Raw genomic sequence first — 20,863 nt, 5'->3', positions numbered from 1 at the left:
CTCTGTTATCCAGTTTGATGACATCATGGCTATGGTGGAGCTATGTCCCTGCACTGGGAGGGGGGAGGGCTCAACAGGGGACAATGGATACCGCTGGCACTTCTGTAAAGAGCGAGTCTCTCCTGGGCCCTCACTCCGACAATGACTCCCTGTAAGTCCCTGGTGCCCCTTGCGCGCAGCTGAATTGGCACCGGTGCTCAGAGCGAGCAGGTCCGTGACTGTGAAAATCTGCTCACGGATGCAGTCACTTTAAGAGGCGGCTGCCACTGCCGCTGCCTCCATCTACGTCTCAGCCACTCAAGACCAAGTGGCCCCATATCCTCGCCCCATCCTACCTTCTGCAGTTACAGGGTGCTTTCTTAGATTTCTCCTTAGTTGTGTGGCTTGTTCACCTAGATCCCAAGCGATTTTTCCTTGCTGCTGTTCCTTGTTTCCATCACAAGTTTGGTTGCCAGAGGCATGGACAGAGCCTGTATCATCTACACCATTTTTTTCCTCTCTTCTGAGAGGAATAATTTGAAACAAAAAAATCCAGCACAAAAACTATGACACTGACATGACCATTTTCAATTTTGAGTAGTGATTCTTCAATAGTTGGATGCTTATTTGCACCAGCTTTTAAAAACTTGAATATTAACTCCCCTACAACCAAAACACACGATCTTTCTTACACATGATCTCTGCCCTGCTTCAGTAGCCAAATAGAAGAGATTTTGACTTGAAAAGCTATTATTTTATATTGTTTACAATCTAAATCTAAAATCATTTATCATCTTGTGAGAGTCAAGAATATTAAAGATTAAAATAAAAGTCAAAGACCAAAATCCTAACTTATCAATTATTCTGTTATAAAGGCTACAGTAATAAATTCTGCTGTGGTAGCTAAGTTAATTAAAACCTAGTTGTTTCTAAAAATTCATTTGGAATTTCTAAAATCACTTTCAGACTCCTGGTCTCTAGTCATTTGCTGGAGAACCCATATAACCAGAGTTCTTTTAAATCCTCTACAGGATTTAATTGTCATTAAAATTTAAAATCCTCTACAGGATTTAATTGAAATTCTAATTGTCACAAAGCTGCTATCAGAGGTAAAGGTGACAACTCCACAATTAGCAAGAAGGGCCACACTTCAATTTGACTCATTTTAAAATTAGGAGCTTTTCATTCCATAATTGTTAACACTAATGACATACTTTCCATCTGATCCACCCAATTATGAGCTTTAGCTACTTTCCTTTCTTTCATAATCTAAATAGGTACAATTATCCCTAAAACAGGTAAAACAGCACCAGAAAAAAAGATGGAGATACTAAAAAATGGCTTGGTGTTCTTACACTTTTTTTTATTTGCTAATTTCTTTCTGCAGACCCCACTAGATGTCAAGTCAGTCCATATGTATGAGAGGAGGTATAGATGAGATAATCTGATTTGGAAAGTAAAGAATTCAGATACAATTATAATAAATACAAAACTCATCTAATCTGAAAATCTCTAGTCTTATTAGATTTCAAATATGTGATTCCAAATACAAATTAACAGCAGAATCAAACCAGAAGATAATTTACTAAGTGTATTAGTGAAAGGTGTTTACGAAAGCTTAAAACTGTTTCTCAGAGTGCTTTTATCCAATGCCAAATGAGATTGTTTATTTTTATCTTTAAACTCAGAGCCTTCAAGGTAATAACAGTATTGTGGAACTCCTAGAGGGCATTTAGTCTCAATTAATTTGATCTTCTTTCCAGTAGACTGCTGTTTTTTGTTGTTCTTGTCATTTGTTGCCTATCCAGCATTCATTCTGTTCTTCTGGTAAGAGCACCTCCATGTCTCTTTAGGCAACTACTTGATTCCTCACTCTCCATGTGACTTATGGAGAGGTGCAAACACATTACCCGAGCCTGGCCTATTTTAAAAGCCCAGTTTCCCTCTGGTCAGTTAGGGGTAGGCATATAACCCAAGCTGGGCCTAAGGCCAGCCCCTGAACTTTTGCTGGACTACTAGCAAAGCTATTAAAACTACTTCTGCTAAGCTAATAAGAGTAGAGTTAGAAGGGGAAAGTCAACTGAGAAGAAATCCAACGTAGAAGTAAGCAAATCTGACTAATGGAATGAAGTAGAGTCCTGGGAACATTGGTTGAATACCTGGATCCACTTGTCCTTGCTAAAACTACTCTTGGTCATTTAGTTCTACAGCCAGTAATTCTCCTTTGAGCTTAAACTCAAACTGAATTGGCTTTAAATTTTTGTCATGTGATTCCAAAAGTCCTGTCAGATACACCTTCCACTGCAACACAGTTCGGTTTAGTGAAACTTATAGATATACTAAGATTTGTTAAAGAAAATTAAGCAACATAGAGAAAACCAGCTAGGCCACACACTTCAAACCAGTAATGTGTTCTGGTGGGAGATGGGGGGAGAGATCCAAAATGCTGAATACATATAGCTTTTAAAAATAAGGTTATGGATAGAGAACATGCAATTTAATTAAATAAAGAAATTATTTTGAAAAACATAAACTTAAAATCATACTGTGATTTGTTAAGGTAAAGATAAGAGGCAAGAGGGGAGGACAAGGCCACATTCAAGGAAAGACAATTAGAATCAGAAGTGAGTAAGGCAAGGCAAAAAGAACCAAGTGGGCAGGGAATTGACTCTGCTGAATAGTTCAGTCTTTTATTTTATGGCTCAGGGAGATGCCAGTGAACTCAGAAAGATTGGTCCTGGTGGATGGAGAGAATAAAAACCTAAAGACACCTCCAGTGAGGAGATTTAGAATTAAAAACATCCTGATGCCATGAGCTTTTTCAAAATACACCCCCTGCTCCACTAAATACACACAAAACAGTGGGTGAGTAGAGGATAATAATTGTTAAAACTAATAATGGGTATATGAGTTTTATTTGCTCTACTTTTATGCTTTTAAATGTCTATAATATGAAATTTTTAACCCATTTCCCCACTGCCCTGAGAATACTCACCAACAGTGCTTGCAGCTGTAGCATTTACCCTGAGATAACTCATGGATTACAGTCCTAACCTTACCCCCAAAGTTTGCCATGAAATATATCGTTTCTATTGTTTTTGCACTGCTCTAGTATATCAACAGTCTTTAAAACAAATGGCATCCTTCTATTTATAGTAATTTTTAGTAGTTCAATCACTGAAAATGTCAAATCCTAGAAAATGTAGTATTCACAAGCATGTTAAATGAACGCTGGCAGTGAGCTACATTTTTTTTTTCTAACCGGGAAAAAGGTTAAAAAGCATTCTGGACTTGAGATGAAGCAAAAAAGTTAAGAGTGCCTAGAAGGTCACACAAAGTTAGGCCTAGCTGTCCTAATCAAAGCAACTTAAAGCAGGGGTCCCAAACCCCCAGGTCCACCGCCTGTTAGGAATGCAGACATACAGCGGAAGGTAAGCAGCTGGTGAGCAAGGGAAGCTTCAGCTGATTCTGCAGCTGCTCCCCAGCACTAGCATCACAGCCTCAGCTCCACCTCAGATCATCAGGCATTAGATTCTCAAAGGAGCACAGGTCCCTGGTGCCAAAATGTTGGGGACCACTAACCTAGTTATGTCAAGCACAAATTCGATCAGCCTTGTCACTAATGACAGAATAAATATCAAATGATGTTATCTGTGTCCTATCTCTTTCAGGAAAAGTAAACTGAAAGAGAAAAATCTCATTTGGGAATCTTGGTGGTTTAATAGTAATAAAAGTGACAGGTTTATACTGGATATCAGTTTAGATATCTTAACATTAAAGTTTCATGGGCCTATCAAATCTGGCTCATAAGTGTTATCAGCAATTCATCCAATGTATGGTTAGTTATAAAACATCTATGTTGTGTCAGAAACTGTTTTAGAAGACTGTATTTTATTTAACATTAAATTTTAATATGAAGGTGTATAAAAATGCTCTGGCAAACAAATAAAGGTAAAGTTATTAAAAGAATCACTCTGGCATAAAAATTTAACAGACTAGCCAAAAACAATACTGAACTCAATTTTAATTTATAAGACGTGGGTTTGCTCAATTAACCTACAACAGAGCAAAAGAATGAACAAGGGCTTTGGAAACATGGTGGGGTGAGAGACGACCCCAGATAGCTCCCCTTGAGACAACAATAAGCCGGACATCTAAAACTCAACAAAAAATAACCAAACAGCACACCAGCATGTCCGAGCATGGGATCTACACATAGGAGCTATCAGAGATCAGAACCCCCGTGTCAGGCGGTGGACTGGGAGAAATAAAGAAGCTGCCTCTCTCAACCCCGGGAGCTGCCTGTAGGAGGGAGGGGAGGGAAGAAAGAGCAGTGAGATCCCTGGGCAGCCCTGCCTAGGAGTGCTGTGAGCTCCCCTTGGCCGGCCACAGGGCCCAGTCATCGGGGCAGAAGGCAGAGAAGCGGGACGGCAGAAAAACAACAGTTGATTTTTATTGGCCGCGGTTGCAAAACCAAGGCTGAGCCACAGCCCCCAACTCCCAACCCAGAATACCCTCCGAGACCAATCACCGTGGAGCCCGAGGGGAATCTGAGCAAATGCTACCGAAACTATTGCTAACACTGACAGGGACTGAAATTGAGGGTAGCGAGTGTGATTAAATATCTATCAGAAAATAAGGCATTTTTAAGGCTTTATATAAAGCAGGGATCCAAGAGGCTTAGACACCACCTACTGGAAACCAAAAGAAAAGCGCCTTCTTTGCAGCAGGCTGAAGAGAGACCTGTACATGCTCATTGTCTGAATAAGCAAGGTGGTTTTTGTCTTTTTGTCAATTTGAGAAAAAATTTCTTCCTGGGCAAATACACAAAAATAAGAAGGTAAAAATTCTTACCACCCATAAGCAACTTTAGGAGAGAAAATTTAGTTTGATTAAAAACAATCTGAATACTGCATATCAATGTAATTGGAAAAAAAAGTTTACAAAAACAATTTGAAGTGCTAAGCAAACATTTACTTTGAGCAGAAATTCCAGTTCAACTTTGGAATCAAGAAACTTGGGTGATACTACACTACACCTTTTCTGCATTGGAAAGGAGCACACTTGACTAGTTAACCAGCTCACAGAAAATACCGTGCTTCACTCCAACACCCAAGTTGCTTCTCATTGGAAGCCCATTGAAAAAATAGCCACGCAGCAGTGAGATCTGAAGGAAGAGAATTAGAAAGCCATTTTTTCCTTTTTTGGTATTTTGCAAATCTACCACAGAAGTGAGGTGAGGAAGGGTTAAGATGACAGATACTGAGACATAAACAAAGGCAGACAGAATGCGAGTTAAACTTTAGAAGAAATGAAAAATAAACCTCCGAAAGCTCTCAGCCTCGTTAATATAGGGCAATACCTAAACAAATAAGCAGTCCCAGATGAGGAACTCATCAACAAACTCCAAACCACTAAACTGAAGGAGGCAGGGGAGTCGACAAGAACATTTTAAGAAACTGAGACCCAGAGAGACTAAATTAAGGGATGGCGCGGTATATGCTACTTCGTACTGGGCCGTTACTTAAAATTAGTTTACATTATTACCTGGAAGTAACTGGAAGCCCCAGGCACTTCAGTCATACTTGACTCGCCCTTGCCACCCTAACCACTCAAAATATCCTAATTATCAATCCAAAAAAAAGTTAATTTCAAAAGCAACGGGTTAGCTTGGAGGTGCAAAGAGGGTCAACAGCCTCACAATTCCACGTGGCAGGTCTCCACACTGAGCAGGGATGGGGGATGCTAGGTCCCGCCAGTCCCCGGACAGTGCTTTCTCTTTTTCGAGGTTGGGGTGCCCAGCGGAGCTAGGAGCCCCTAGCGCCCAGGACCTCCCGCCTAGGCCCCGCCGCGCAGCTTGGACCCCCAAGCAGCCCCCTCCTCCAGGCCTTGCTGCCCACCCACGCCCAGCCCGGACCAAGCCGCCTCCAACCGCGAGGAACCACCTACCACGGTCCAGCTCCTTTGCGAAAGGATCCCAGACTACCCGTAGGCTACCGCGCCACCATCGAGCCGCGCGGAGAGAGGTGCTCCTCCTGGTTTCCGGAGGAAGCGGAAACGGTGCCGGAAGTCGAGGGGCGGGCTAAAGGAGGCGCGTTTTCCGAGCTCATGGCGGCTCTGTTCCTGGGCGCGGGCCGGATAATGCGGCTTCCGAGTTGTCAACTTTGGCCTCTGTTACCTCGCGGTTTTGGTGTTTGGGGCCCAGCTGAGGGGACCGCGAGCGTCTTGCTGAGGCAACTGTGCGCGCAGCGAGAGGAGACGTGGCGGGTCTCGGGGCTCGCCGGTAGCTGCCTGGGAAACCGGCTCCTTAGCACTGCGATGCCGCCACCCCCGGGAGCGTCGGGACCCGACCCGAAGGGCCGCAGAGACCCCTCGCGTCCCTCACAGCCTGGGGTGAGTGCACACTTGGAGCATTTCCTTTCTTCGTCGCGGCTGTCACATAATCCTGTGGCTTTCCCATCCCACTCGATCGTAATCTCAGAAATCACTCGGCCTGGCCTGAAGTTGTCCGCTACTCAAACGGCTTACCTGAGCCGCAGAATTTCATCCCGCCTTTCCCTTGGTTTGCCTGAAGTGTCAGCCCTTAAGAGAGAACTTGAGAACCAACACCTCCTACATGCGGTTAAAAACTTACTCGAGCTTGGATTTTTAGTTTAAGTTTCAGGTTTTCTTAGCGGTCTCAACCTTAAGTTTACCATTATTGAGGAGTCAGAGCATTTTTCTAATTTTTGTGACTTAGATCCCTCTTTAGAGTTTTGGTGTATACATTGAAATTGAGCAAAATAAGGGTCGTAGTTGCGTGCTAGATATGCCTTTTTTCTTAAATTTCTCTCGGGTTCTAGTTTTGACCCAAAAAGAATTTAAGAGCCACTACCCTCCAGCTGATAGATGAGAGAAGTGGTTTTCCGAGCTTGGAAAGGTTAATGAGTTAGGCCTAAGTAGTCGACATCTAACTTTGAGGCTTGAAAAGAGTACAAAGAAATAGCTTGATGCAGTTTGCTAGAAACTCCACTTTTAGATCTGCGTTGCCTTTGTGACTTTGGAAGCTAGAGTTAGGTTATCTCCGAAATTTTATTTGATTTATTTATATTTTCAGTAGTACAGGCAGATAATTAACTGGTTTTTAAATCAGCAGTTGGGATCAAGTTCACCTCTAGTAACAGTCATGATACTTGAGCTGAGTCTTTTTTTCATAAGAAAAGAAATTGGCTTAGGCAACTTTCCCTTGGAAACAAGATTGTGTTAGGAGCCAGATGCAAATGCATTCACAGAAACTTTTAGTATTTTCTCATCCCAAAGTAACATGAAACTTTTTGCACATTTAACAAGATGAAGGCCTGTGTTAACGTTTATTAAAAACTATAATAAGTTTAGTATGATTAAATGTCTGCATCTTACTGATATTTTATTTTTGAAACCTCTGCCCCAGTAGCCTGTTTCTTGGAAGTCTTTAGCAGTCACATTTGCTATTGGAGGAGCTTTATTGGCTGGAATGAAGTACTTCAAGAAAGAAAAAGCAGAGAGTAAGTAGATATCTTGTCAGATCTGAATAAAATATTCCCTGGCTAGAGACTATCATCTTTTCGTTACTTTTACAGTATTAGAAATAATTTTAGGTTTTCAGAATAGTTGTAAATATGTCATAGAAAGTTCCCATATACCTTTCACCTAGCTTCCCCTAATCTTAACATTTACGTAACCACGACTCATTTATCAAAACTAAGAAATTAAAATTGGTACAATACTATTCACTAAACTACAAACTTTATATGGAGTTTACCTGTTTTTCTATTGCCTTTTATCTGTTCCAGGATCCAATCCAGGATACCACTGTATAACAATCCGAAAAGATTTATTGTTGGACGGGTCCAACTATAGGTAGTACAAAGTCCAGAGGATACAAAGATGACTAGGATGCAGTCTAACCATTGACATGCATATGATGAGGAAACACACAGAAGTAAAGGATTTTACTAGATGAGCTTCTACCAAGCCAGAGGGAGGATCAGGGTTCTCTGAGGGCCACAGGAAGGCTCAACCTTTACTGTAAACCACTGAGTATCAACAGAGGGAAAGCCTGGAGGCTGACCATGGAAGACGGAAAAAGAGGAAGAACGTGGTTCAGGAATGCTAGGGACTGCTCTGGATAAACAGTTGATGTGTTTAGACATTGTTTACAGGAACTTCATATTTTAGTGAATATTCTAGGACTTAAGATTTGGTTTGGAAATTTCCAGCAAATCTTTAAAGTATCACTCAGATTTGTTTTGATTTTTTTACTTTAGAGGCTCTTTTGATGCCAAAATCCATATTGATATATAGACATTTCTTTTGTATAACGAGCAGTGTTTTATTGATATAATTTTCGTGTTCTAATATGCAGTTAAGTTCCTTTAGTTTCACAATGAAACAAAACAAAAGCTAGGAACAGAGTAGTAGAGATACTTCTAGAAAATGCAAGCTTCTTTTGACTTTAGTTTGGAATTTCACCTGCAATTACTGTATTATGAAACAATATTAAAAGTGTTCCTAAATCATTTGAGAATATCTGACATGATGCCTCATCGTCTCCAAATACTTTATTATATATTTCCTACAAATAAGGACATTCTCCAACAAAATCACAGTACAACCATCAAAATCAGAAAATTAACATTGTTATGTTACTATTGTTCAATCTTAGGACCTCATTCAAATTTTGCAACTTAATGTCCTTTGTAGCAAAAGGATCCAGTTCAGAACCACACATCATACCTAATTTTTATCTCTTTTAGTCTCCTTCAATCTGTAACAGTTTTTCTAATCTTTACCTGACTTTCACAATCTTGACTACTTTGAAAATTACAGGCCAATTATTTTGTAGAATGTCTCTTAGTTTTGGTTTGTCTGATGTTTCATAATTAGAGTCAGGTCGTGTACTTTTGGCAAGAATATCACAAAAAGTTGCTGTGTTTTCATTCTACCTAGTCAGGTGCCACATGATTTTAATTTGTCCCATTACATAATTATAATGTTCAGTTTGATCATTTGGTTAAGGTGGTGTCTGTTAGGCTTCTCTACCAAAAATGTAATTAATATGCATTTTGTGATGTATATTTACCTATGTAAATATTCTTTTCCCCATCAAACTCAGTTCATTTATGGCAGTATAGACTCATGATTTTCTTTATAATCAGTGAGTTATAATTTGTTATTCTCTTTAATTTGATGCTCAGATTGTCCCAAATTGGTCAATGGGAGTCCCGTTGAGCAGGCTTCTGTTTCCTTTTGACGTCTCCAATATTCTTTGAGTTCTCCTTTAATTCTAGCTTATGAAATGTTCCAGGCTTATCTTGTGCTTTCTCTGCCCCAGCTCTGATATCAGCCATTTCTCTAAAAAGCCCCATTTCCTTTTAGTGGAGGATGATATTTAGAAATCAGGATATGAATTCATTGCTGTTGGGGTACGTCTGCTCCTGGGTCCTCTAAGTAGACAGAGCTCGGAAATGCATATATATACATACACATACACGTGCATATAATTACATCTGTATTTGTATATATAGATTGAAGCCATAAGTTCACACCGTAACTCCACTTTCTAATACTGTAGGATTCATTCTAGTTTTTTCTCTTTCTATCCTTCTAACTCCTTTTACATTTGTAACTCATCTCTAATATACTTATTTGATCAATTTCTGGTAAGTAACTAAGATCCCATCACCACTGTTCTCTCCCTATGCAGCTGCCCCCAGCACACTCTGGCACAGACTTCTAATGCTAAGCCACCCAACTCTCCTGTTTGGGCCTAAACATTCTGCACTGCTGTGTCCCCTCCGCCACCCCTATCAGGGCACACTTGTTGGCTTAGGACTGAATTGTTCCAGAAAAGGAGGAAATAATTTTACCACTTTCTTTTTTTATAGTCCTGACTACATTCCATAGCACTTAATTTGATTTTGTTTCATTGTTTCATGCTTATTCTTAAAAGATTTTTTTAAGCTTCTTGAAAACTAACACTATTTTTTCTGCATTTTGTGCCCACACAGTCATTAGTATAGTATGGACCATATATCAGACATTTGATATAACCTGTGGTTAGATTGATTTTTTTCTTTTTTTCTTTTTTTTTTTGCGTGTGTTTGTGTTTGTTTAAGAGCTGGAGAAGAAACAGCAGCGAAGCATTGGAAAGCCTTTACTTGGGGGCCCATTTTCCCTCATAACTCATACTGGAGAACCCAAAACTGATAAGGACTACCTGGGTCACTGGGTATTGATTTATTTTGGTTTCACTCATTGCCCCGATATCTGTCCAGAAGAACTAGAAAAAATGATTCAAGTCGTGGATGAAATAGGTAAGAAAGCCATCACTTACTATAAAAAGTATACATTTATTTAACATCACTGCACTTTTCACATTCTAATGTTACTGTTACGCAGGAAGTTGTAGTTATTTGGTTTGTGAGAACAAACTCTCAGCATTACGCTTATTTGTTGCTTTGAATCCTGTGACCTTTTTCTCTACCAAATGGAGCTTATTGTGATGCTAAAAGTGAGGTTGCTCAAAAATTGCAATGTGGTTTGGGTCTCCCTTAAGTCTACTTTGTGTCCCTTACTTCATTGTGGCCTTCCATCATTGACACTGCCACTGACTTTTCCCCAGTCACTGATGGTTAACAGATCTGTATTGTGGTCTATGATGGACAGTCAGGGGCATTTATTCATACCAATGAGAAGGCAGTGTACATCCTTCTTAAAATAGTTGTTCCAGAATATTCAGTCCTTAGGAATAGTTTACCTTGCCTTCGAGTTATGGAAGGATGGGGAACTCTATATATGTTGGAGTGGATTAAGAGACAAGATGCCCATATGGTGTGATCTAGGTAATAGCATGTATGCACTTGGTGCTGGTATTTGGTAGGATATTTATGATTCCACCATAAAATATAGATCTGTTCATCCCGAAGTCCGTCCCTTCCCTGTCATGTAATATCAGTGTTAGATGTGCATATGTATTTCCTTAATACCTTGCTGTAGCACTTACTATACTCTACTGTAATTGCTGGCTTTCTTTGTCTTTTCCCTTAGAGCATGAATACTGACTAACGAGAACTTTCTTTCAGATAGTATTCCAACTCTGCCAAATTTAACTCCACTTTTCATCACTATTGACCCAGAGAGGGACACAAAAGAAGCCATCGCAAATTATGTGAAAGGTATGTTTCATTAATAGTACTTTACATCTTTTTAGCTCTTATAGTTTTTGAAAGATCAGCTCATTTGAACTTTACAACACCTTGTGAAATAAGGAGGACAAATGGTATTATCACCAATTTTACAGTTAAATAAAAAGATGAGGCTCAGAGTTGTGACTGTGGCTAGTAAGTAAATAAATAAGAAACAAATTTCTCAATTTCTGGGGCAGAGCTTTTTTATTTTGTCACAGAGAAAGAATTGAACTTGGTCTTCATATACCAACAAAGTTAATGGAGCCTTGAATTGAGAGTAGAGATACATTGCTTCTAATTCCAGCTCTGTACTGCATTCTCTCCTTTGTAAAATTAAGGCAGACATGTTCTGGGAGTATGTAAATTGAGAGGTTAAAAATGAATTACATGTAAACACCTTTTGAACTCAGCACATATTTTATAAATCCAAAACATTCATTATGATAGGAACACATAACTATTAAAGAATTTCACTTCAAACATCTCAATCTGCAGGTTAAAACCTATTAGAAGGTACTTTTAAAGACTGTAAATTTTGGTAGAATTAAGGGTGAATATTTAGGTTCTTATAAGCTTAGGCGAATTGTTTAATTTCTCCAAATTCATGTTTTTTCAGCTGAAAAATGTGATGAGTATGAACAGATTTTGTTGTTCTTGTACTAGTGTGCAGAATGTGCATACTTAAAAATCAGGAATTTAAATTTTAATTATGATGAAATTGATTTAAGCAACTGGTCAGAAGACTAATGAATAGTTTTATATTTATTTTTATATGGCCGCATAGCCTCTAAAACTCTAAGTTTATTTTAAAAATGTTTTTGATAAAGGACCGACTGTATATTATTTAATAGATAGATTGTGATGTAATTGACAAGTACATCATTTTGTTGAAATTATACAATTTGTTATCTTCTGACATATGTATGCACTTGTGAAACCATCACCATAATCAAAATGTGAAAATATCCATCACCCTCAACAGTTTCCTTATGCCCTTGCTAATCCCTTCCTTTTACCCCTCCCCTTCATCTACCTCCTATCTTCAGGCAACCACTGATCTGCTTTCTGTCAATATAAATTGGTTTGCATTTTTTGGTAGTTTATGTAAATAGAATTACAGAGTGTGTACTCTTTTTTTGAATAGCTTCTTTCAGCATAATTATTGTGAAGTTCATCCATGTTATAGCATGTATCAATAATATTCATTTTTATTGCTGAGTAACATTTCATTGATGGACATAGGAGTTATTTCCAATTTTTGACTATTACAAAAAAGCTGCTAAGAGCATGTATGTCCAAGTCTTTGTATGGACACATGCTTTCATTTCTACTGAGTACCTACTGAATACCTAGGGGTAGAGTGGCTGGATCACATAGTAGGTATATATTTAACTTTTCGAGTAACTGACAAACTTTTTTCCAAAGTGTTTGTACAGTTTTACATTCATACTAGCACTGTATGAGAATTCCAGTTTTCCCACATCCACATTCTTTGCCACACTTGATATGGTTAGTCTTTAATTTTAGTCATTTCAGTAGATATTTAGTGGTACCTCATTGTGGTTTTAATATGCTTTTTCCTAATGTTAAGCATCTTTTCATGCCGTTATTTGCCATCTGTATGTCTTTGGTGAAGTATCTCTTCACATCTTTTGCCTGTTTTATGGGGCATTTATTTATTTGTTTGTTTCTTATATTCTTGATGCCTTATCAGGTATATGATTTGCAAATATTTTTTCCCAGTTTATGGCTTGTCATTTTAGCCATATCTTTTTTAAGAGCAGTTTTCCATTTTGATGAGGTCCAGTTTATAAAGTTGTTCTTGTATAGCTAATTCTTTTGGCTGTGTATATAAAAAATATTTGCATAACCCAAGGTTGCAAAGGTTTACGTTTTCTCTGTGAAATCTGAGAGTTTTTAATATATATAAGCAGAATTTATGTCCACAGTTTGCAGGTTTGTCAGAAATTTGGGCAATAGAATAGTTATTTCCTAAAGCAATAAAAAGCAAATATAACTTGTTTGGGGATGAATAATCTCCAACTTAAATGTATTTTATATTAGCAATTATTTTTCATCACATATTAACCAAACTATAAATATCCTTAAATGAATAGACATCTGAGTTGCTGTACCTAACCAAAATACCAAAACCTTATGGTAATTTTTCTTCAGCAGCACCTATGTACAGCGTTTTATGATGTAATCATTACTAATTGCATTTTGGGGGTGTTAAAATTAGTTTGTATTTAGAAAATTATTGCAATTTCAACAATTTTTTTAAAGTTTGGATGTTCGACTAATTCAGGCTTCATCCACCTTTCTCTTCGTTTACTCATAGAGTGGAAAAGAAAGACAACCATCTTGCTTTTTCAGTACCTGAACAATTTTTCAGTTAGAATGAAGTCATCCAAAGAATGAAAATACACTTTCTCTAACTTTGGAAGAAAGTACTAATGTTAAATGTTGGACTATCATTGCAGTTAGTGTGATGAATTCAGTTGTCTTAAGTGACTTTTACCAGCCTTTTTACATAAATTCCAAAAACTTAACAGCAAATACATGCTATGAGATTATTTGCTGGAAAATAAGATACAGATATTTTGACCTGGTATGAACTAATTGTGAAGCAAACTTCTCATATGATACAGTGAAACACTATAGTGCTTAATTCATAATATCTTAACTTCAGCATTTCTCAGAATTATATCTAAATATTTAAAAACAACTAAATTAATAAAAAATGTGATTTAAATAATTAGAATATATTTCCTCCAGATAATTACTAGATAGTCATGAAAGGTTTTGACTGATAGATTGTAAAGAACCAGTTTTGGTTTCATTGTTCTTCTTTATTAATATTCTGTTTTCAGTTTCATTGATTTCTGCTCTAATTCTTTCCATCTGCTTACTTTTTAATTTACTCTTTTCCTAGTTTCCTAAGATGGAAACTTATATTACTGATTTTAGGTCTTTTTTTCTAATGTATGCATTTAATGCTATACATTTTTCTCTTAAGCACTGCTTTTGCTGCATCCCACACATTTGATAAGTTGTGTTTGCATTTTCACTTTTCAAAATATTTTTTACTTTCTCTTGAGACTTTTTTTTACTCATGTGTTATTGAAGTATGTTTTTAATCTTCAGTATTTGGGGATTTGCTAGATATCCTTCTTTTACTGATTTTCAGTTTAATTTTAATGTGACATACATTACAATGGAGAATTTTCATTTGTTCTATGTGGATTTCTTTTCATTTGAAACATGAGAGAATGTTTAGAGACTCACAGGGAGAAAGTGGCAATATAATTCATACTGTGGTTTTGAAGTAGAGATGGTTGTTTTGCGTGCTTCTCATTTTTCAGTGTCTTTCTCATTTTTATTTAGAATTTTCTCCCAAACTGGTTGGCTTGACTGGCAGAAAAGAAGAGATCGATCAAGTGGCCAGAGCTTACCGAGTGTATTACAGCCCTGGCCCCAAGGATGAAGATGAGGATTACATAGTAAGTAAATGCTCAGCGTTCAACCCACAGGCCAGCTCCCAGGTCCCAAGCATTCATGTAGCTAGCTGTAAGTGACAGCTGGCTTCAGAGATAAAAGAAAACCTAAGGCTACTGCAAATTCCTTAGGAATTAGGAATGTTTAAAAGTATAGTAGAAGTATAATTTTTTTAAGGATGCTTCTTTAATTTATATTCAGTGTTCTCATAATTTAATAGCCTGTTTTTCTTTTCTAGTGGCACATAAAATTAGAAGGCAATATAAAATCAGCGGTATCTTAGAATCAATAGAATATAGAAGCCATCCTTTTGTGGCAAAGCTTATTTTAGTTTGTAACATTGTATTCTCTCTGTCCTCAGTGAAGGGATGTAAGAAATATGCTCCTTTTGAGAAGCAGTATTAGGCCTTGGGTAACTGCATTTTGAAAAGCAAGAGAAAAGATGAAAGCCTTAGGCAGGTAGATGTTCTATAAGGTGTGTTTTTCACATCAACTATATGCTTTGCATAATTAGGTGTTTAATATATGCTTTTTAATGATTGAAGAACAGAAATTCTGTTAAGTTGCACTTCTGGAGCTGGTACATCAAAGAGCTATTTTTGCATTCCTCAGCACTGCCCCAGCAGCCCTAGGCTAATGCCAAAGTTCCTTTGTTCCTTTTAGTATCAGTGATTTCACAGTAAAGCACCAACAAAGAGTATAAGCACTGCTCCATCCAGTTTTCTTCTCACAATGGACATTCTTTCTCATCACGTTAAGAGTCAACATTGTATTTTAGTTTCATTTCAGTTTTTTTTTTTTCCATTGCCCCACTCTAGTTTCTCTATTATATTGGTTGGCCAAAGTGATGAATCATAAGAGCCTTTCCATTTGCAAACCTGGTTTTGTAGAGAGAGACAACCAGGACCCTGAATCATTGATCTGCCAGCTGCGCCATGACCAGTTTCCAAGAGCAGTGTGCAGAGGGGACATCTCATTGTGATGGTTTGCCTTTTTACAGCCCACTCTGGCTTCTCTATCACCTTTGAACCTGGAGCACATTGTGTGCCCCTGTAGCTTACAACCTAAATTAAAAACACTTCTGATTCCTTTGTCTTAAGCCTACATAATCTTATTTTCCAGTTCTTGTTCTAGCTTTAGGGAATCTTGGATTCATTGGAGCAAAAGACAAGAAAAAAATAGCATTTTTCTTTAAGCTCTAAGTTTAAGGAAAGCAGAGAGACCCACCCTACTGTGGTTTCCTCTTGTTGCACCAGCAGCATGAGAAGAATGAGTGAAGAGCACAGGGGAACAATGGTCGAGAGAGGAAGCCATGGAAAAGAATACTTTGCAAAGTTATTTACTCTTTCTGTAAAAGAGAGTTGTATTAACTGGGTTATGAGTTTAACTTATGATGATTGTGAGAGAAGGTGAGCTAATCAGTCTGATCTCCGAGGTTCAGTGAGTTTTATTAAATTGTTTAAATATATCCAATTGTAAACTAGATAACACTCCTCAATTTTGTGTTTATAGCTCATAATTCCAGTCAGAAAAGGATTTTACAAATAAAATCAAACTACACATAAAACTCAAAGCATTCAGTTAAGGTAACAAGAGATACTTTGCTGAAACCAAAGCACTGCTCACTACAGGAATGTGGTTTGGATTTGACTGCTGTCAGATACCTAACTATACTATCAACTGCCCCTTGCAGTTTTTTAATTTAAAGTACTTTGACACCTTTGATTGTGTAGTCTAACTTGATTGGTTAGACTTGACTCAGCAAGAATACATCATTTTCTTGTCTGCCTATAACCTGTACACTACTGGTTGATGCCAGTGAGTTTATAAACTTAAACACAAGTTTGGGCACTGAGATTTGTACTGTGCATAAATTAACATGGATATTAATTTTTTTTAATTTTTAAAATTATTGGGGTGACAGGATATTAATTTTTTTATTTTAAAAGTTGAAATGTAATTATTTGTTTTATGGAGACTTTTTGGACCCTCTAGAATATATTTTAGACCCCATATTGAGAATTACTGGCCTACTGCCATAAGAATTGACATTTTGATAAGAATTTAGAGTTCATTGCTATACATTTGCTAAATCAACCAATAGGGGGAGACACTCTCCAGCTTCCTCAGTTTTTCATTAGTATGACTGCTGTCCCCTGAGATGTCAAATTTTCATCCACAAGATGATACGAGAAACTTCTGTTAAGATTTAAGGATCTGCAAGGAGTTAGGGAGTGCCTTAAAAGTTGAGGTGTAATGGAGTGAGATTTTCTTAATCTCAGACAACAGCAGCAAAAGGTAAGCTTCTGGTTTTTGAACGCTAGTGGAATCCTCAGACTGATAGTATATGTAAACTGGGCGTGCCAAATGTTTCAGATTCCTTTGAAAGATAAATGTGTACATCATTGCATTATATCTATAATATTACATTATTTTGTAAGTATTAATTAGAAACTACTGTTGACAAAGAATATAAGTAGTTTTCAAACCTAAGATGTTCAGTTTCACTCATAATAAATGTGAATTGTATAATGTGATGCCATTTTTCACCTGTTAGATCAGCAAAGGTCAAAAGTTGAAATATATTGTCAAAATCGAATTTGGGAAAAGTGGAAATAGACTGTTGGAATGAATTTGGAACAGCAAGCACTTTCATGAGTTGTTGATAGGAACAATTTCTTCTGAAGGCAGTTTGTCAGTATCTGCATTTAAAGCGGAACACTTTAAGTTAGAGATCCTATTTTTGGGAATTTGTCCTATAGATATGCCTTATCTCATTGTTTGTAAAAAGACTGAGAAATCCAAACACCCATTTTTTAAAAGGCTACTATATATGTGCTAATATAGAACAATGTCCAATATCTCATTAAACGAGAAAACAAGTATAGCATATTGTTACTTCTATGTAAAAAGAAATAGGTGATAGATGATAAAAGAAATAGGTGGGTCTATACACACTAATAAATGACGAAAATTTCTCTGAAAGAATAAAGAACAAGGACCCCGGGAGTTTGGAAGGGGAAGAGGATGTTCATTGTAGAAGTTTACCGTATATTCTTTGTTCTATTTTATGAGCATTTATTACCTTTTCAAAAGAAAAATTATATCCATATATGTTTGTGGATATAGGCATATGTATAAATACACATTAGAAAAACTAAATTTACCCTCCAATAGAATTCCAGTAAAGATAGTGGCAACATGGTGATATGGAAAGATTGTGGATTTTGAAATTAGGCAGATCTAGATTCTAAGCTTAAGTCTGGCAATTACTAATTTATATAACTTACCCTTAAGCTCATTTTATTGTTTGTAGAGGAGTATGGTACCTATCTTCTCGGTTAAGATGACATGTGAAAGAGATTATCAATAAGTGCTACTTTTTCTCTACTAGGAACTGCTAGAACTTTAAAACGCTCAATTAGAAACAGATGGCAGTTTGCTCTGCACCCAAATGGACATTGAGACTTGACCACTGACAAGTCTGTGGCTAGAACAGTACTTTTATTATGTGTTAGAAAGTAATTTATATTAAGAACACTTGTAAAATAAATTCAATACGCTGAAATTCTATTTTTAAGGGAGAGAGAATAGAGAAAAGAAAAATAAGAAGAGAGGTGTAAGCTATGGGATAAGGTTTGAAGAGCGAACTGGAGACCCGATTCTGACTTACATCATTTCATATGTGTGGAGAAAAATAGATCCCCTGTCCTACTCCTGCAGTAAATTGTTCGAAGACACATGGAATCACCAGCTGTTTGTTTGAGCTCTCTTGGTGTACATTCTTTCCTTATGTGCATAGGCAAGTGCCTCTTTCCATTTGCTCTCTCTTTACGAATATGTGTATATAAAAAAAAATAACCTCACAGACATACAATGTGTGTTTGAATATATTCAAGGGGTGTCTCCATTTTGGTATGTACGATCACATTCCTGTCTTTATTTTAGTCTTGCCAAATAGCAGTCAAGCCTACAGTAAATCCCAAGGACTCTAAGTTCGAAGTCTTCTGCTTATTTAAAATTGGGTTTTGTAGAAGCATATAACAAAAACAAAACAAAACAAAAAAAAATGCTAATCTAAACTTAAGTTAAAGCTAGGAAAATTTTAAGAACTTTGCCAGGAAAATGGATAGTGGATTTACAATGATTCCTTTGAGGTGTAGAATTTATAGCTCTTCAGGAGCTTCCAGGTGATTTGCTTCAGATAGGATTGTTTAGCGTGGTATAAAAACTTCCTAGGGGAGAAAAATACTTGTTTCCATGTATCCTTTTGAATCACTAATATCAGGACTAAATACTGTGTTAGAATTTATAAATTATATATTTAGTAGTTAGTTTTCTGGTTTCTTCTCATAAAACATGGTAAGCAAAATTTAGGTAGTTCTTAAAACATGAAGGAATACCCCAAGAACTTATTAAAGTGATTTCTCCCCAATACTTTTAATTCTATGTGATATGTCTTTATAATATGGTTAAGAGGTCAAATGAAATACTTTACACATAAATGTAGGCTCTTTCCAAGCAAGTGTTGTCGTTTCACAAGTATTGACTTTTACGAAGACCAGCAACAGCCATTTCTTAGAAGTGAATTTTTTTCTCAGAGATTGTGCGTGTTAAGGATTGAGCCAAAAGAAATCCAAGTTCTAGGCAATGTCTCAAGCAGTAGGCAATGCAGATTTCTGGGAAACAAAGGATTTTAGATAATTTGTCACTGTGAATTTATTATTAAAGGCTTAGGCCCATTCCATAAGTAATAGGTGCCACCAAGGTTATTTAAGCATTAATGTGAAATTCTCATATCCTGTGGCATTTATTCAGTAAAACTAGCAGCTTATTTTGATAATCTTTTTGTGATCTCTACCCCCTTTCTCTGCAGGTGGATCATACAATAATAATGTACTTAATTGGACCAGATGGCGAGTTTCTAGATTATTTTGGCCAGAACAAGAAGAATGCAGAAATAGCTGGTTCAATTGCTGCGCACATGAGGGAACATAGGAAAAAGAGCTAGCCAAAGCAGCGCTGCCAGTGCAGTGTTCTCTTGCTAAAGAGGAAAGAGGTTTTATCTCCCATAGGAGAAATACACTCACACACACAACCTACAGAATGGCCTTCATACCATGGGAACATCTATATTTCGGACAAGGCATGTTACCCTTGAGATCAGCCAACACAGATTCTTGGAAATGTAAAGATCACAACCCAAAGACAAGCCAAAGTCTTCCAAATAGCTGCTGCAAAACTGGAGGACCAAGTTAATGTGAAGCCAGTGGAATGGACCTCAGGGAAGGACATAGCCGGGAAAGGCACATCTGGTGCGTTTCCACACGTGAACAGGCCCTTTGGTCAGCATTGCTGCCTCTCCAGTGACTTGAACCCTTGCTCATACAGGTTGTGGAACTGAATTTGCAGGAAGAGTATAATTTCCATAAAGTTGTTGCTTCCTCTTCGAGTTCTTGGTGGCTAATAACAGGCAAATTAGACACTCAGCCATAATCTTTATACTTGAAAGCATAAGTGTAGTCTTTCTTGTGAACAAATATCACTGTTAGGTTTGCATTGCATTCCACTGTCAGTGTAAGCAAGAACTAATTTGACTAATGAAGAAGAAGTCTATTGTTTGGGGAAAACCATTAGATTAGTTTCTCTAGGGATCTTTTATGTGATTTTTTAGACAAATGATGTGCTAGGTTTTCAGTGACATACCAAGAAGAAAGAAGAGGATATTGATCATGAATGCGATGCAGAGTGCTTTTCTGCCTGTACTAGATTGCACTGTGTGTGAAATAAATGTGTATTCAGTTTTGCAACTTGGACAAGCATGACCTTTTCTCTTGGGAGAAGAGTGAGTGTGCATAGATGGCAGTGCACAGCTCTCAGAGCAGAGACCCACAGACCCAAGTGAGTGGGTAGGTGGATGCTTGTTAAAGTTCAGGTTGCCAGGCCTAGAACTGGATTCACTGAGTGTGGGGTATGATGTGGAGACCTGCGTTCTTAAGAGACATCCCAAACGCCTCAGATGCTGGTAACCTGGGGTTCATGCCTTGAGGAAATTTTGTAAGGAAACAGGGGTTTTGATCTGGCCAAGTGAAGACTTGACCCATCTTTTGGTATGTCATTTAAAGTGTCGTACACATAGTCAACCATTCAGGAACACGATTGTTGAGTGATGAAATGAA

The 20,863-nt window shown here is 37.5% G+C and overlaps 2 protein-coding genes across 5 annotated transcripts in view; one reads left to right on the top strand and one right to left on the bottom strand.

Annotated features, from left to right (window-relative positions):
- ADPRM (ADP-ribose/CDP-alcohol diphosphatase, manganese dependent) overlaps window positions 1-6,058 on the bottom strand; it is a 13,252-nt gene extending 7,194 nt beyond the window's left edge. For 2 of the 3 annotated variants that reach the window (XM_039847360.1, XM_039847361.1), the window contains exon 1: window positions 5,929-6,058. The gene's annotated coding sequence lies outside the window, so the exon portion shown is untranslated. The remainder of the gene's footprint in view (window positions 1-5,928) is intronic. The other variant, XM_039847362.1, reaches the window with a different exon arrangement.
- On the top strand, window positions 6,057-20,863 carry SCO1 (synthesis of cytochrome C oxidase 1). Of its 2 annotated transcripts, none has more exons than XM_039847358.1 (6): window positions 6,057-6,372; window positions 7,412-7,502; window positions 10,116-10,313; window positions 11,082-11,174; window positions 14,574-14,689; window positions 19,561-20,863. In XM_039847358.1, exons 1-6 carry the CDS (start codon window positions 6,088-6,090, stop codon window positions 19,693-19,695), a joined length of 918 nt encoding a protein of 305 aa, XP_039703292.1. In that variant the 5' UTR covers window positions 6,057-6,087; the 3' UTR covers window positions 19,696-20,863. The 2 variants fall into 2 exon arrangements, with proteins under 2 accessions (XP_039703292.1, XP_039703293.1); XM_039847359.1 differs by lacking the exon at window positions 19,561-20,863 and adding an exon at window positions 15,575-15,822.

The sequence above is a fragment of the Pteropus medius genome, unplaced genomic scaffold (assembly GCF_902729225.1).
Source record: "Pteropus medius unplaced genomic scaffold, Ma_sr-lr_union100, whole genome shotgun sequence".
Classification (NCBI taxonomy): Eukaryota; Metazoa; Chordata; class Mammalia; order Chiroptera; family Pteropodidae; genus Pteropus; species Pteropus medius.
Note: the sequence above shows the minus strand (reverse complement) of the source record. Positions and strands in the feature narration are given on the sequence as shown.

Excerpts from the sequence above, each read along its gene's own strand:
- SCO1 (XM_039847358.1), top strand. The coding sequence starts at position 6,088 with ATGGCGGCTCTGTTCCTGGGCGCGGGCCGGATAATGCGGCTTCCGAGT. Across the intron at positions 6,373-7,411 it reads CGCGTCCCTCACAGCCTGGG|CCTGTTTCTTGGAAGTCTTT; the intron begins GTGAGTGCACAC and ends CTGCCCCAGTAG. Across the intron at positions 10,314-11,081 it reads TCAAGTCGTGGATGAAATAG|ATAGTATTCCAACTCTGCCA; the intron begins GTAAGAAAGCCA and ends ACTTTCTTTCAG.